Source organism: Emydura macquarii, unplaced genomic scaffold (assembly GCF_026122565.2).
Source record: "Emydura macquarii macquarii isolate MOO-44397 ecotype Brisbane River unplaced genomic scaffold, CSIRO-AGI_Emac_v2 contig_1363, whole genome shotgun sequence".
Lineage (NCBI taxonomy): Eukaryota > Metazoa > Chordata > Testudines > Chelidae > Emydura > Emydura macquarii.
Window position 1 is genome coordinate 2,249,818 of NW_027131500.1, and position 14,614 is coordinate 2,264,431.

Below are 14,614 nucleotides of genomic sequence, written 5' to 3' on the forward strand. Positions count from 1 at the left end.
CTGACACTCTGTGATATAAATGTATTTTTCTTTTCAATGGAATGGCAGGAAGGGAATATCCCACTAAAATCAAGCACTGCCTCACGATGGGGACACCCGGTAGTTTATATTAAGAGCCAGGTATTGCTGGATTCGGTCTTGCCTGGACATCTTCAATCCAGGGGACCTGATCAAAACTCTGAACTCAGGTAAAGTTCCCACACAAATCACTGGGCGTCTTCCCTGAGTAAGAAGCAATGAAGTGGTTCTAAATTAAACAGCAATGGTAATAAAGAGCCCAAGCACAGGGAATTGCTGACTCTGCACTTTCACCTGACTCATACTTCCTGGCATCAGGAACAATCCTGGGGGCAAGGAATAAAGCAGGACACACCAAAGAGGACAGAAGGTTGCTTGTTACAGCGGGTGTGCTTGTGTTCCTTTGGAGGCAAAACATTGGCACCACAATATTGAGTTTTTGCAATGGGATTAATGCTGTTTCGCCGGATTAGCGTTTGGAGTCAGATAGCCGTCTTTATGCTTGAGGCATTTCAGAATTAGTTGGAAAGTGGCACACCCCTGACTAAGGAAATGTGGGATCCCTGGTAAGCTCAGCAATAGCTCACAGGCAAGATTGGCCGTTAGAACTTGTTTCACTGGGAGAGTGCATGTTGACCCGAACATCAGAGTTTTCACATCCTGACAGCCCTGGAGAGTGACATTCACTAACAGGTATAATATATGATATGAGACCATTATATTCTAACTTGGATGCCTGGATTTACCCACTTAAATCAGTGGAACTAACATCTCTTGCTGTGGATGACTTGGAGGACCCTTTATGTATGAAATTCCAAGGACATGGATGAAAGGGCAGAGACATGAAAAGGACTTGAAGCTATAGAGTGATGTAAATTGTGCATCATATTTTTACATATAGTGCAAACAGAGGCGGCTACAAATGGATTCACCATATGGGTAGCTATTGCTGTTTAGAGCCAGAAAGAAGATGGTTTAGAAGGGGACATTTCCCTGTCTTTCCAACATTGAAATAATTTGCTAGGCAGAAAAAAACATAGACATACTTGCGCTAGCTCTCATTAAGCTAGGGCACTAAAAATAGTAGTGTAGCTATGGTAGCGCAAGCAGTGGCATCACAGGCAAACTTTCCTGAGTACAAACCTGCCCAGATCCCCACGCCCCCAGCTCCGAGTGTAGATGTAGCGATAGATAGGATTTTGTTTTGAACTATGCAGCTTTGTCCCATTAGAAGTTAAAAAGGATTTGATACTTTAGCGTACTATATTATTTTAAAATAAACATACTTAATTATGTAAATGACACACCGATTCACGGAAAGTATGTACTTGTTACAATTACCTTGCAAGAGCCTTTGAAAACAGCTCGAAGCAGATCATGTGCTGAGACACAGAACCAACTGCATTTTTTAGGATACCACCTCTAGCAATTACAAGAAATTGTAAATGACATGGAGGTGTGAAATAACAAATCTGGCCATTAATTTTTATGATCACCAAGGAAGAAAGAGCAATAAAATCTTCTCTTTTTTAATCTCATTTTCTTTTGTGGCATGTGGTCAAAGACATTAGCAAGTGGGCGCCTCTCATGATTCGGCTCAGCCAAGCAAGGGCATGTTCCATGCACCTGAAGGCGCTCACATGGTTGAGCTGAAGACTCAGAAGTCATTCTAGGTGAGATCAGAAGGTTGTAAGAACCCTTGTCATTTAATGCTGGTTTTTTTTTTTTCTTTTTCTTTAGGTTCACTTTCCCCCTGCTGCCCCTTCTCAACCACTGCAGCAGCTGCTGCCCCACAGCCAAGGTGCTTGGCCTCATACTGAACTGCTGAGACATTCCATCTCTTCTTGGGCTTTGAAGGGGAAGTCCTGAATATAATTGCTGTGCACAGTGGTAGCACTATTGCCCCATTCAGGAAAATTATATCCCAATAAAATACACGCATCTTCTTTAAATACATTTTTCCACTGCTGTCCCTTCACATGATTCTTTATGATTTGGATTACAGCAGTACCTCACATGCTGCCATATTCCAAATCATGAATACTAATATTAGCGCTACACAGAATGGAAATCAATGGAGTTACACCAGTGTAAAACTGAAATGACATAGTGGTGAATAAGGCTTACAATGTGCTAAGTGCTTTCTAAATATAAGACAGTCCCTGGCCCAAACAGCTCACAATATAAGAAAGCAAGCACCTACAAAGGATGGAGGATGTCTCTAAAACAAGTAACCATGTATAATTGTCAGTTTTCCTCACTAGCCCTAGATCTAGCCCTAAATCTATAATAGTTGGGAATTCCTTGTAGACATCGAAGTAGAAATGAGGCTCGAGGAGGGATTTGAAGGAGGAGAAGGTCATGACCTAGTTCAGGGAAGATGTTCCTTGCATAAGGGAAGACATGGAAGAAAGGGCAGAGCAGTACATTTAATTGAACAGTGGTTCCATCGTTCAGCTGAAGGATCCAAGCAGTGGCTGCTGTTGCAGTACCAAGGGCTGAAGAACATATTTTTGAGAAGTAGCTGCAGAAGGATTTCAAAATGGACATTCCCCTTTTGCTGAATGACCTAGTAGCTTCAGCAGAGGTCTGATGTATATTTGAAAACAATGCTGATAATTAATGAGTGCATGAGCAATGTGGAGCTAAGGAAAGCTACAGTGCTTCTCTAAAAATGTTAGCCAAGCGCTACTGGGGCTTTGTGGACGAATGCTGCAAAAGTTCTATCCACCACTTAAGGCCCACTTATACACTATTCTGAGGACTTAAATTGTTTGCTGTGGCTAATTCACTGCATTCTAACTACTGTATGTGCATCTGCTTTTGGAAACTGAAGGAAGAGGCACATACAGGACACGAGCCTCCTGAGAGGGTGCTAAGGCTGCTCCACACCCGCAGAGTCCAAACTGGACTCAGTGCGAGTTGTGAGTGCTCACAACTTTCAGGAGATACTCTAACTCTTGGAGGAACACACCGTAAAAGTGTCAAAGGTCACACTTTCTGTATAGATACCAACGTAATAAGTGCCTTAGAAATACCTACAATATATAGAGATGTTGGAAATCCCGTAAAAGATCATTACATTTAAAAAAAAATAAAATCCTGATACTGGTTGCAACATGATACTACCCATCTCCCATTGTCATGCCTTTAAAATGGGGATTGACACTGGAATATCCAAGTGAATGATCATTTGTAGAGATACAGAGATAATTTGCTGGCTTCACAAAGCAGTGTTGATTGAAGTTATTCCAGTATTGGTTCTTGTTGGATGACTTCCAAGAATTCACGAACATGAGGATTACCTTGTCTGTCAGAACTTCTTTAATTTTCCCACTCCTGTGTTATCATCTGTTCACCCAAAACAAAGCATCAAGTATAAAAATATAAAGGGTCTGGTTCTTATTTATAAGTCCCCTTTGAATCACTGTGGCAGTGTAAAGGGGTGTTAAAATATAATTTATAATTTAATATATATATTATTTATTTAATATATATATAATTTAATCCCACTTTAATACCTCTTTTGCACTACCAGAGCTGTATAAAGGGACCTTAGTGTAAAAGAATACCAGGTCCCTCATCTTCTCTACACCATCTTGCCATAACACATTACCAGTGCTTGGAACGCAGGTTAATCGTTAATAAGAGCAATAAAGAGGTAAAACTGGATTTGTTCTATTCACAAATGCACTTTTTCTTTAAGAGGTGCATCCACTGCATAAAAATATTGAGACAGATTCTCAGCTGGTGTAAATCAGCATAATCCCATTGAAATCAGGGGAGCTACCCCAATTGATTACATAATTAAGCCAAGAATCTGGCCTAAATATGCAATGAAAAAGAGAAAGGTATATATTGAAATCAAAGCATGACATTCTGTGGAATCTACTCATCTGGAATGTAACAAATACAATTCCTTTCTTACTACCTAAAAAACTTATTCACTGAATTCATCAATCATTCTTATCAGCATTCCTTTAGCTCTTGTGCAATAAACATTTGAATAAAAACTTCCCAAGTTCAATTCCACCATCAAGATCAGTGGTTCCCAACCCATGGCCCACGGGGTCCTTCAAAGTGGCCCGCCATTCCTCTCCCGTTGAATGAAGAACGGAGCTGCTGCCTAAGGACCCAGGTGGAGCTACAAAACCAGTGCAGATTCCTTGCTGCAGCCAAGGGGATGGGAGATCAGTGCTCCCCGCCCCTGGCTCCAGCAGAGAGCAGGGAAAAGCACTTCACTTGGGTCCATAGGCACTGGGGTCCCTGCTGGAGCCAGAAGGAGGGGAGCACTGATCTCCAGTCCCCCTGGCTGCAGAAGGGAGCCACTGCCTAGGGACCCAGCTGGAGCACACAGGTCTACAGGATGCATTCGGTTTCCCTGCTGCAACCAGGGGGACAGGAGATCAGCGAGGAGGCAGCTTCCTTGCTGAACTCCTTCCGTCTAGCTGCAGGTGGCCCTTCAGGGTTGGTTGTAAAAATGATATCTATGGCCCTCGAGCCAAAAAGTTTGGGAACCACTGATCAAGATAATAAACTAAGGTAAGTAACTGAGATCCTATCCTTTTGACTTTCATGTTTAGCATTGTGTTAGCCTTAACGGTAGGAGACTTTTTTTTTTTTTTTTTTTTAAGACACATTCTGCTGAATTGGTTGAATGGATCCTCTGAATCAGGGTCATACAATGAGGCACCAAACAGAAATGCAGAGCCCAAAGCAGGTTTTCGTGGCTGATATGGATGAGGATAAATGACATCTCTTCGTTATAAAGACCCTGGTGGGTCAAAAATTGTATTAAAATAAATTTATTTGCCCATTTTGCTCTTAGAAACTTAAGCCCTGAGCCGGCAAATATGCATAGCTTTTTCCTGACTTACATTAGTAATATATTTGAAATCAGTCTTTATTTTGTAGCATAATAGACTAGGGCTCAATAAATCAACTTTACAAGAGATCTTCATTGATTTATTTGATGGAAAGACATTTGCATACATAGCATTTTTCATTCATTCCAGGAAGAGTCATTAAATCACTTTTATTAATAGAAGAAACATCTGAAACTGAGCAGACAGTATGTTGTAAGATCTTGAGTCGTTAAATGATATTTCAGAATATAATATAGTACCAAAACAAAATGAGCATATGCAATTACCACATTTTAAGTGTTCTTTAATATGGGTTATAAAGGTTAGGTAATGCAAGCATCCTGCACCTTTTGTACAATAGGGCTATAAAGCACATTTTGGCAAACCTTTATGCAATGTTTGGTAGGGCTATAAAGCATGAATGAGCAATACTTTTTAAAACCCATTTAAGAGCATGATAGCTGTTGTGTTTAATTTCAGAATGCAAGGCTGTTTAAAAATGTTGTTTAATTCAGGGCTCTAATTCTGCCCCCTCTCCTTCCCTCCCTCCTCCCCCAAAAGTAAAAATTGACCAATCGACGTGACCTTTCAGTTTCTGGCCTTTAGCTCTGGCTATACATTGATACCTGTGCATGACATATGACTTGTGCAAAAGAATGTTTTAATTATTTTTTAAAAACGTCATATGGGAAAGTAGGATAGGAAAGCATCCTCCTCTATTAAATATTGTGGTTTGCTGCTTACAATATTTGCTCATTTTGCAAACAGACCGAATTTTGCTCCATGAACCTCCACAACAGTGGTGCTCCTGTGGGAAAATGCCGATCCCGAAGCATGAGGTTGCTGGGGACAAAGCATTCCTGGTGAAGGGGATCCAGCTATGGAACAAACTTCCAGAAGGGAAGACAAATCCAGCGCTGTCTTTAGAAAACATTGCAAAAAAACCCTTCCCTCTTCAAAAAGGCCTTTTCCATCATAAGACTGGCACTCACAATGACACCTCCTTATACTCAAAACAACTAACCAACCACAAAAAAAGAGAAATTAATAAACTTCAAAAAGAAAAAACCAAATCCAACTATCCCAATCAGAGCTTTTACCCCCAAAACGGAGAAGTGCCAGAGACTCCATGAAGCCCATTAGGGACTTTGCTAATGCTATTGATGTGGAAGGGGCTCAGATGCTATGGTTAAAGGCAGCAGTATATAACAGATTAGACAGTGACTTTAATTGGCTATGTTTGGCCCCTCTCTGATAATCATGTTCTTTCTGATTTCACTTTAAGAATTGCTTTTCAGTGTGGTTGTTGCTGGGACCTAAGAGCTGTTGAATACACACAGAGGAAGGAAGATTAACAATAAAATATTCCAGCACAATACTTAGAACAATTATTGATTATTCATGTCTGAAATACAAGCTTTGAGTGATGCTATTGGGCATGTTAGCTTTACTCCAGTGCTGACACCAGAAACCCAGATAAAATAGGCATTACTATGATAGCACTTGGAACCCTACAGAAGAATTATTCTAAACATGTTCCTGTGATCTATTTGCACAAATGATAAACCATTGTATTCTAAAAGGAACAAGTCTTCGTCATTCTTCACCAACCAAAGAAAATCCTACTTCTCTTCATTTGAGTTCCAAATGTACATTGAGTTATCACTGTCGTTGCTGTATCCACTTTAATCTTTTTCCTCAAGTCTTTTTCCAAAGGGGAATTCAGGCTCAGTGAGCTTGTAGCCACTTTCCCTTTCCTCTTTGTTACTTATCAGTAGCCAGCCAGTACGCATGCAAGTCTGTATCAGTCTTGTACTGATTAGATGGGACCTTAATGCCTGCTGGCAGAGGGTGTGATGCTGTCTGGAATATGTGACCATTTATAATATTATTTAATACCAATATGACAAAATTGCAATGATTCTTACAAAACATGCCATGTTAGGTACTATTGGAAAGGTTATAATTTGCTAAGTATTATAATATTGTTTGTTTATGTGCTGTCTTTGTACTGCAAGTTGTGGATGTGTGTGATATCTGTATCCAAAACCTTGTGCTGTGTTTTTGGGTTATACACCCTAGGCAGATTAGCATCAGCATTGCTGTCTCATCAAGGGCCATCACCTATACAATGAGCCCAGGGAGAGAAACCAAGGCTGCACCTATGAGTTATCAGGACATGGAGGGACAAGCCTGTGGTCATCAGGGGGACTGCAAGTGCTTTTCCCTGTCCATGTGTTGTGAGCTTCTGCTTGAAACACAGGAGCTACAAGCCACATGGCAGAAACTATAAAATGCAGTATCACCATCTCCATTTTGCTTCATTCCTGTTTGCTACCTCTGGATCAACTATTCTACATCTGAAGCTGTGAAACAAAGGACAGACCCATCCAGATACTGGATGTACTCCAGAGGAACTGTACAAGTCTGCAAACTCCAGAACTGCTCAGAATCAGATATATATGGACTTTGAAGTCATTTATATGTATCTGATGGCTTTGATCTTTTAACATCTCTCATCTTGTTTCTTTCCTTTTATAATAAACCTTTAGTTTTAGTTACTGAAGGATTGGCTGGCAGAGTGATATTTTGGGTAAGAACCAAACCTATATTGATCTAGTAATGTGGCTGACCCTTTGGGGATCAGGAGAACATTTTGGTAAAGGGAATAGAGTTTTAAATAACTTATCTCTTTACTGGACCTAGTTGCTGATTGGGAGCCAGAGACTGACATGAAATAAAGGAGGCTCTGTATTTTTGGGGGGCTTCTTGAGAAGCAGTGTGGGAAATCAGGAGCTCTATTTGGTGAATCTAACTTCAATGTTAGCCACCAGTTTGGGAGAACCTGCTCTCCCTTTTGCAGCTTGCCCTGACTTTGGCATTTTCAGGTGGGCTACCCTAGGTACAGATGCGGCACAGAGGGCATAAGGAATGCATAGGGGTTTACATGGATCCCCCAGCATCTGATGTCTACATAACAGTGCATCAAAGGCTGGCATGTAAGGTCTCTACCCCCAGCCAGTAATACAATGGTCATCCCCATAATTGCAAAATATACATATGGAAGAGATTTAAGGAGTTATGTGTCCATACTAAAAATTATGTTCTTAAGTTAAGTAAAGGGCACCCAAAGGTCATAAACAGGTTCTGTTCATGTAGGGGATAGGATTGTAAGATATACTTGACTCTGGCTGGTCATTGTGTATTTGTATAGGGAGACACCAGATAATTAAGACTGCAAAGTTGACAAGAACCCACAAAATCTACAGGAAGGAACATGCAGAAGGAAGGTGTCATGTTTATGACTAAGATCAAAGAATTAGTCTGCTGTATCAGGAGAATACAAGAACATCCAGGCTATCTTTACGTAGGAGACAGGCTCCCAAACATGCGCTTGTCTTATGAATGAAGGGTCACAGCCATCCTGGCTGTTTAGTGCTTCATGAGACAAGAGAGTGTCTTGTTAGCTAAAGATCTAGAAAGCAATCTATGAATTTGTTTTAGATTAAATCAGCTGTTTTCTAATACTACGGGCCTTCTTTCCCTGTAAATAACCCTATGTCTACATGCTGTTGGTGCCCGAACCACACATCATGACAATCCATGTAGTAATATTGGGACCTATCTTTTTTCAAAAGCAACCCAATTAATTGTTAACTTATATAAGCTACATTTTTGTAAGTCATTAAGTCAGACAATACACACTAAAAAATAAAGACTACACATTACACAGTACAGTGGCAGTTTCAATTTCTAATCTGTGATGCTGCTGAAGTTCCTATAGGAAAGATCTGATTTTCTATCAGCAGTTAACAGAATCTGAAGGAATACTAGAGCTACATACTTTGTTGTTTTTGATTCCCAGATTTTCTCACCCTATCAACAAGTTCAGACTACATTAATTGGTATGCATAGTCAACATAGTTTCATGTTGATACACTGAGTCCCGTAGGCACAGACCATTCAAAGTTGATTTCCCTTGCATAATATTTATGTAAAGCTAGATGCTTGTTGGTGCTATAGAAGCCTCTTAGCACCACTCAAATTTTTCTTAAAAATTGAAACACTGGAATAAGGAGGAGAATTGAATCTTTTTACCGGAAAATTAACTGGCTCTTCATCAGTGCCAGAGCTCCATGTATTAACTCATTACTTCCCAGCCTTAAGGTCCCAGAGACTCAGACTTTAGGGCCAGAAAGGACTACCATGATCATCTAGTCAGATCTCCTGCACATAGCAGACTACAGACCCTCACCCACCTACTCCTATAATTGGTAACTCAGCCAAAAGGTTATGGGCCTAAATCCACAAATCTTGATTTAAAGCTTTCAGGTTACAGAGAATTCACCACTGATGCCCTCAGAATCAGACACCTAACAATGTGCACCACCTTCTTGTCCATGGAGAAGTTGATAGGAATGCCCTGGGAGCTCAATGCTGCTCCTTAGTCATCCAGAAAGGTCATGAGTGAGCAACCTGAAATTATTCCTCTGCCTCTCCATTATTCTCAATTCCTATTGACAAAGTAAGAAATCATAAAAGCTGATGTTGGTAAACTGGGCAAACAAACAATGTGTGTTTTAATACGGGTAAATGTATATATCTAGGTACAAAAGAATGCAAACCATACTTACAGGTGGAGGATTCTATCCTGGGAAGCAGTGACTCTGAAAAAGATTTGGGGGTCGTGGATAGTCAGCTCAATATAAGCTCCCAGTGCAATGCTGCAGCCAAAAGAACTGGGATGCATTAACAGGCGAATTTTCAGTAGGAGTAGAGAGGTTATTTTACACCTCTATGCATGGCACTGGTGTGACCACTACTGGAATACTATGTCCACTTCTGATTAGCACAATTCAAGAAGGATTTTGATACATTCGAGAGGGTCCAAAGAAGAGACATGAGAATGATTAAAATATTAGATATGCCTTATAGTGAAAGACTCAAAGACCTTAATCTATTTAGTTTAACAAAGTAAGGGGGTGACTTGATTACAGTCTATAGGTGCCTACATGGGGAACAAATATTTAATAATAGATTCTTCAATCTAACTGAGAAATGTCTAACATGATCCAATGCTGAAAGCTGAGAAGACAAATTCAGACTGGAAATAAGGTGTAAATTTTTAATCATGAGAGTAATTAACCATTGAACAATTTACAAAGGTGTGGTGCATTCTCCATCACTGACCATTTTAAAATCAAAATTTGATGTTTTTCTACAAGATCTGCTGTAAGAATTATTCTGGGGAAGTTCCACAGCTTGTGTTATACAGGAGGTCAGACTAGATAACCAATGGTCCCTTCTGGCCTTGGAATCTATGAACATGGTACCTTGTGTATACATTGATTTTCAAAGGCTCCTATGGGATGCGAGTGTATATAATCCCATATACACAAACAGAGCCCTCAGCATTCTAGAGTCCCATGACTCAGTAATAGTCACCATTAATCACTTAGATACCCTTAGCGTGCCTGTTCTCCCATGCTGAATTAATTTTATTCATTCTTATTTTTGTAGTGCAACAGGCATGCCAGGCACCATATAGAGAAATAAAACAAGGTCCCTGATCTGTAGTGTTTATTCTGAGTAGGATTACACTGAAACCAAAGTGATAACTTTTATGGGGGGCATGAGAGGGCAAAGAGAAAAGAGAATAAAAAATATGAACAATGGGACAGGAAATACAGTAAAATTCTTGAGTAGCTTTTCCTACACAGCATATATTATAAGTTCATATTTCTGGTTAGTTTATATTTTGCTGCTTTTAACTACATAATGTTCATTATATGTTGTACTTTTGATCTTCAGTACACCGTTCCTATAATTATGCCTCGTTTATTTGATTTTATAAGAGATATGGTAATCTGCACTGTTCCTAGACACATTTCAAATTGTTGGAATTGAGAAAAGATGTTTATATACCCATGCACGCTCCCACACACAAAGGCTTTGCATCCTTTCAAAAAGGCAAGTCATCATAATTTACTATTAAAATGTTACATGGGAAAGATCCCAATTCTCTATTTTTATAGCTGTATAAACACTTGCAGAAAAGGTAGCATAGCACAGCGAAGTTTCTTTCAGCCTGAACTGCAGTTTGAACAAAAAATGTTGTTGGAAACCAAGGATAATCCGAGAGGGCAAAATATGTTTAACTTCTATTTTAAAAAGTGTTGAAAGGTGCACTTCTGGGGGCAAATGTTGGGTTTAGGCATTTTAAGTCTCTCCATTAGACTACAGGATAAAACTCAACTGAAAGCATTTGGAAGAGACGAATGAAAGACAGCAATAGGGTTTTCAACCCTCTTTTCCTTCATGCCAATAACCAACAAGCTCCCTCTGGCTGCATGTGTGCGCCACAGAAATGCTGTAGCTAGCTCTGGGAAATAGGTGGTACATAATTTCCTTCAAGCTCCTACTGCCACTCTAAAAATCAGCCATCTACGGCTAAGACCCTGAAGTCCTTAGAAGCAAAAACTTTTACTGTATACACACTATAGTTTTTGCCTGAGTAGCGCAAAGGTTGGTCCCCTAAAGCAGAGGTTCCCAAACTGTGGTACATGTGCCCCTGGAAGTACACAAGACATCTCTGGGGGGTAGGTGGGAGAAATTGTGTAATAGTGGATTGTATTTATTATTTTATTTATTGCATTTTCAAAATAGGGTACTCAGACGAAGCTTTAACTCTGTGGGAATTTGTTATATATAATACGGTAGTTAATTTACTTCGAGATGTACCAAGAACACAGAGTGCTGACGTACAGAGCCCTCACCTCCAATCACCTTACAGCACAGGTTCAGCTGTCCAGCAACCGTCCAGTCTAACTGAGCTCAGAAATTAGACAGGGTTTTTTCTTTTGGCAACACTATAACTATCTCTGTATGTAACAGTGAAATATGGACAGATAGCTGAAGACAAATAGTGTTAAGAACACACAAAACATCAATAATGAGAAGGTAGGGGTATGCAGGCAGCTGGTAGCTCTGGAATGGGGTATGCAATAAGAAAAGTTTGGGAACATCTGCCCTAAAGGATGCTGAAAACAGACATAAAAGAGAATTAAGTCCAGAATCTTATCCACTGGACAGTTATCCATTACATACAAATCAATATAATTAAGAAATGAACACATTCAGCTCAGTTTCACAAATATTCAGTTACAATAAGTTGTTTAATATAACTTCATTTGGATAATAAATAAAGATAATTTGATCAATATTCAGTTGTTTAATTTAACTATTTAGAAAGTTAAACAATGAAAGATTTCACAACACAATTTTTATTTACATGATTTACTGTGAATATTTTAAATACCAGTTTCTGAAGCTACACAAACTAGGATGTACCTCTAAACGCTAACAGAAGACAGTCAAAACATTTCTTTAACCTGGAAGCAGTGCATTTAAAAAAACAAAACAAATTTAAACCATTTCAGGTTAATGTTGGATGTACGACTGTAATTAATGAAGCTACTCATAAAGGCTCCATATTTTACTGACTAGTCACTGCTGCGTGAGACATTCTGAACTACAGCTCATCTGGTAGAAGGAGAGCCTTTTAAATGAATGACTCTGCTTCCATCAGTAATAGTCACTTACAGATCTCAGAGTCCAGGCTGCTGCATACTGTTCTACCCTCTAAATATAAACTGCACAAAAATAAGTTTCTATCAGATATGATCACTTTCAATGCTGTAAATCTTGGTAACAAAAAGCACAGACATTGCACCTCAATCCATCATTAATGAAGAAAGTGGCACTTCTTTTTGGTCAAGTGAAATTGGGTTTCTTCATTTTCATTTTCAAGACATTCCATAAATATATAATAATACTTTTTAAAGTATTTAACATTCATGAAATTAACTTCAAGAGAAAGAATGTTTATGTTAAACAGAGCACCAACTTATTCCATATATTTATTCATTAGTGAAAGTTTATGAAAAACTAAATGCTTAAACATTAGTTCTGCTGATAGCTGTTATAATTTAAAAATAAAAATTTAATTCATAAAGTTTGATCAAAGCTGTGGTTCAAAAAAATTGTTTTTATACATTCTGTGCAACATCCCATTTCCTTTAAGTGCATAAGTCCATGTCTGCAGTTATGCAGCTGCAATAGAGGTATCATCAGCTTGTCGACCTTGTGGCTTTAAAGAAAAAGAAGAGTCAATATAAAGGTTATATATTGTTATGAAATTCATCTAGCAACATATCTATAAATGAACAGGATGCTACAATGCATAATCAATGCTATGTCTTTCCTAGCTTCCAAGTATTTCTAATGGCAGCACGAAACATTGTGATTTTATCCACATTCAAGTGTTCTAAGTCTCCCCCAACTGCTTCCATAAGCTTTTCAGGGCAGGGGCCATAAAAACATAAAAAAGTGTAGAACTGGAAAGGACCTTGAGAGGTCTTCTAGTCCAGTCCCCTGCACTCAAGGCAGAACTAAGTATTACCTAGACCATCCCTGACAGGTGATTGCTTGATCTGCTCTTAAAAATCTCTAATGATGGCTATTCCACAACCTCCATAGGTAATTTATTCCAATACTTAACTATCCTGACTGTAAGGAAGTTTTTCCTGAAGTCCAATCTAAACCACCCTGGCTGCAATTTAAGCCTTCTTGTCCTATACGCAGAGGTTAAAGTGAACAATTTTTCTCTCTCTTCCTTGTAACAACCTTTTATGTACTTGAAAATTGTTATGTCCCCTCTCAGTCTTCTCTTCTCCAGACTAAACAAATACAATTTTTTTCAATCTTCCCTCATGGGTCATGTTTTCTAGACCTTTAATCATTTTTGCTGCTCTTCTCTGGACTTCCTCCAATTTGTCACATCTTTCCTGAAATGTGCTACCCAGAACTGGACACAATATTCCAGGTGAGGCCTACCATCATAGAGTAGAGCAGAATTATTACTCCTGTCTTTCTTACAACACTCCTGCTAATACATCCCAGAATTATGTTTGCTTTTTTTTGCAACAGTGTTACACTGTTGACTCATATTTAGCTTGTGATCCACTATGACCCCCAGATCGCTTTCCTCAGTATTCCTTCCCAGGCAGTCATTTCCCATTTTGTGTACGTGCAACTGATTGTTCCTTCCTAAGTGGAGTACTTTGCATTTGTCCTTATTGAATTTCATCCTATTTACTTCAGACCATTTCTCCAGTTTGTCCTGATTATTTTGAATTTTAATCCTACCCTCCAAAGGACTTGCAACCCCTACCAGCTTGGTATCATCCACAAATTTTATAAGTGTACTCACTCTCTATGCCACTACCTAATTTGTTGATGAATATATTGAACAGAACTGGACCCAGAACTGATCCTTGCAGGACCCCACTCAATATGCCTTCCAGCTTGACTGGGAACCACTGATAACTACTCTCTGGGAACAGTTTTCCAACCAGTTATGCACCCACCTCATAGTAGCTCTATCTATGTTGTATTTCCTTAGTTTGTTTATGAGAAGGTCACACAAGACAGTATCAAAAGCCTTACTAAAGTCAAGATATATCACATCTATCACTCCCTCTCTCCCCCATCCACAAGGCGTGTTACTCTGTCAAAGAAAGCTGTTAGGCTGGTTTGACATGATTTGTTCTTGACAAATCCATGCTGACTGTTACTTATCACCTTATTATCTTCTAGGTGTTTGCAAATTGATTGCTTAATTATTTGCTCATTATCTTTAGAGGCACTGAAATTAAGATGACTTGTCTGTA

General features: G+C 39.1%; 1 protein-coding gene across 2 annotated transcripts in view; it reads right to left on the bottom strand.

The window, feature by feature from the left end:
- Positions 1–12,039: 12,039 nt before the first annotated feature.
- TRAPPC11 (trafficking protein particle complex subunit 11) overlaps positions 12,040–14,614 on the bottom strand; it is a 43,343-nt gene continuing 40,768 nt past the window's right edge. For both annotated transcript variants that reach the window (XM_067551678.1, XM_067551677.1), the window contains exon 30: positions 12,040–13,032. In XM_067551678.1, coding sequence (XP_067407779.1) covers positions 12,988–13,032 — 45 coding nt within the window. In that variant the 3' untranslated portion in view covers positions 12,040–12,987. The remainder of the gene's footprint in view (positions 13,033–14,614) is intronic.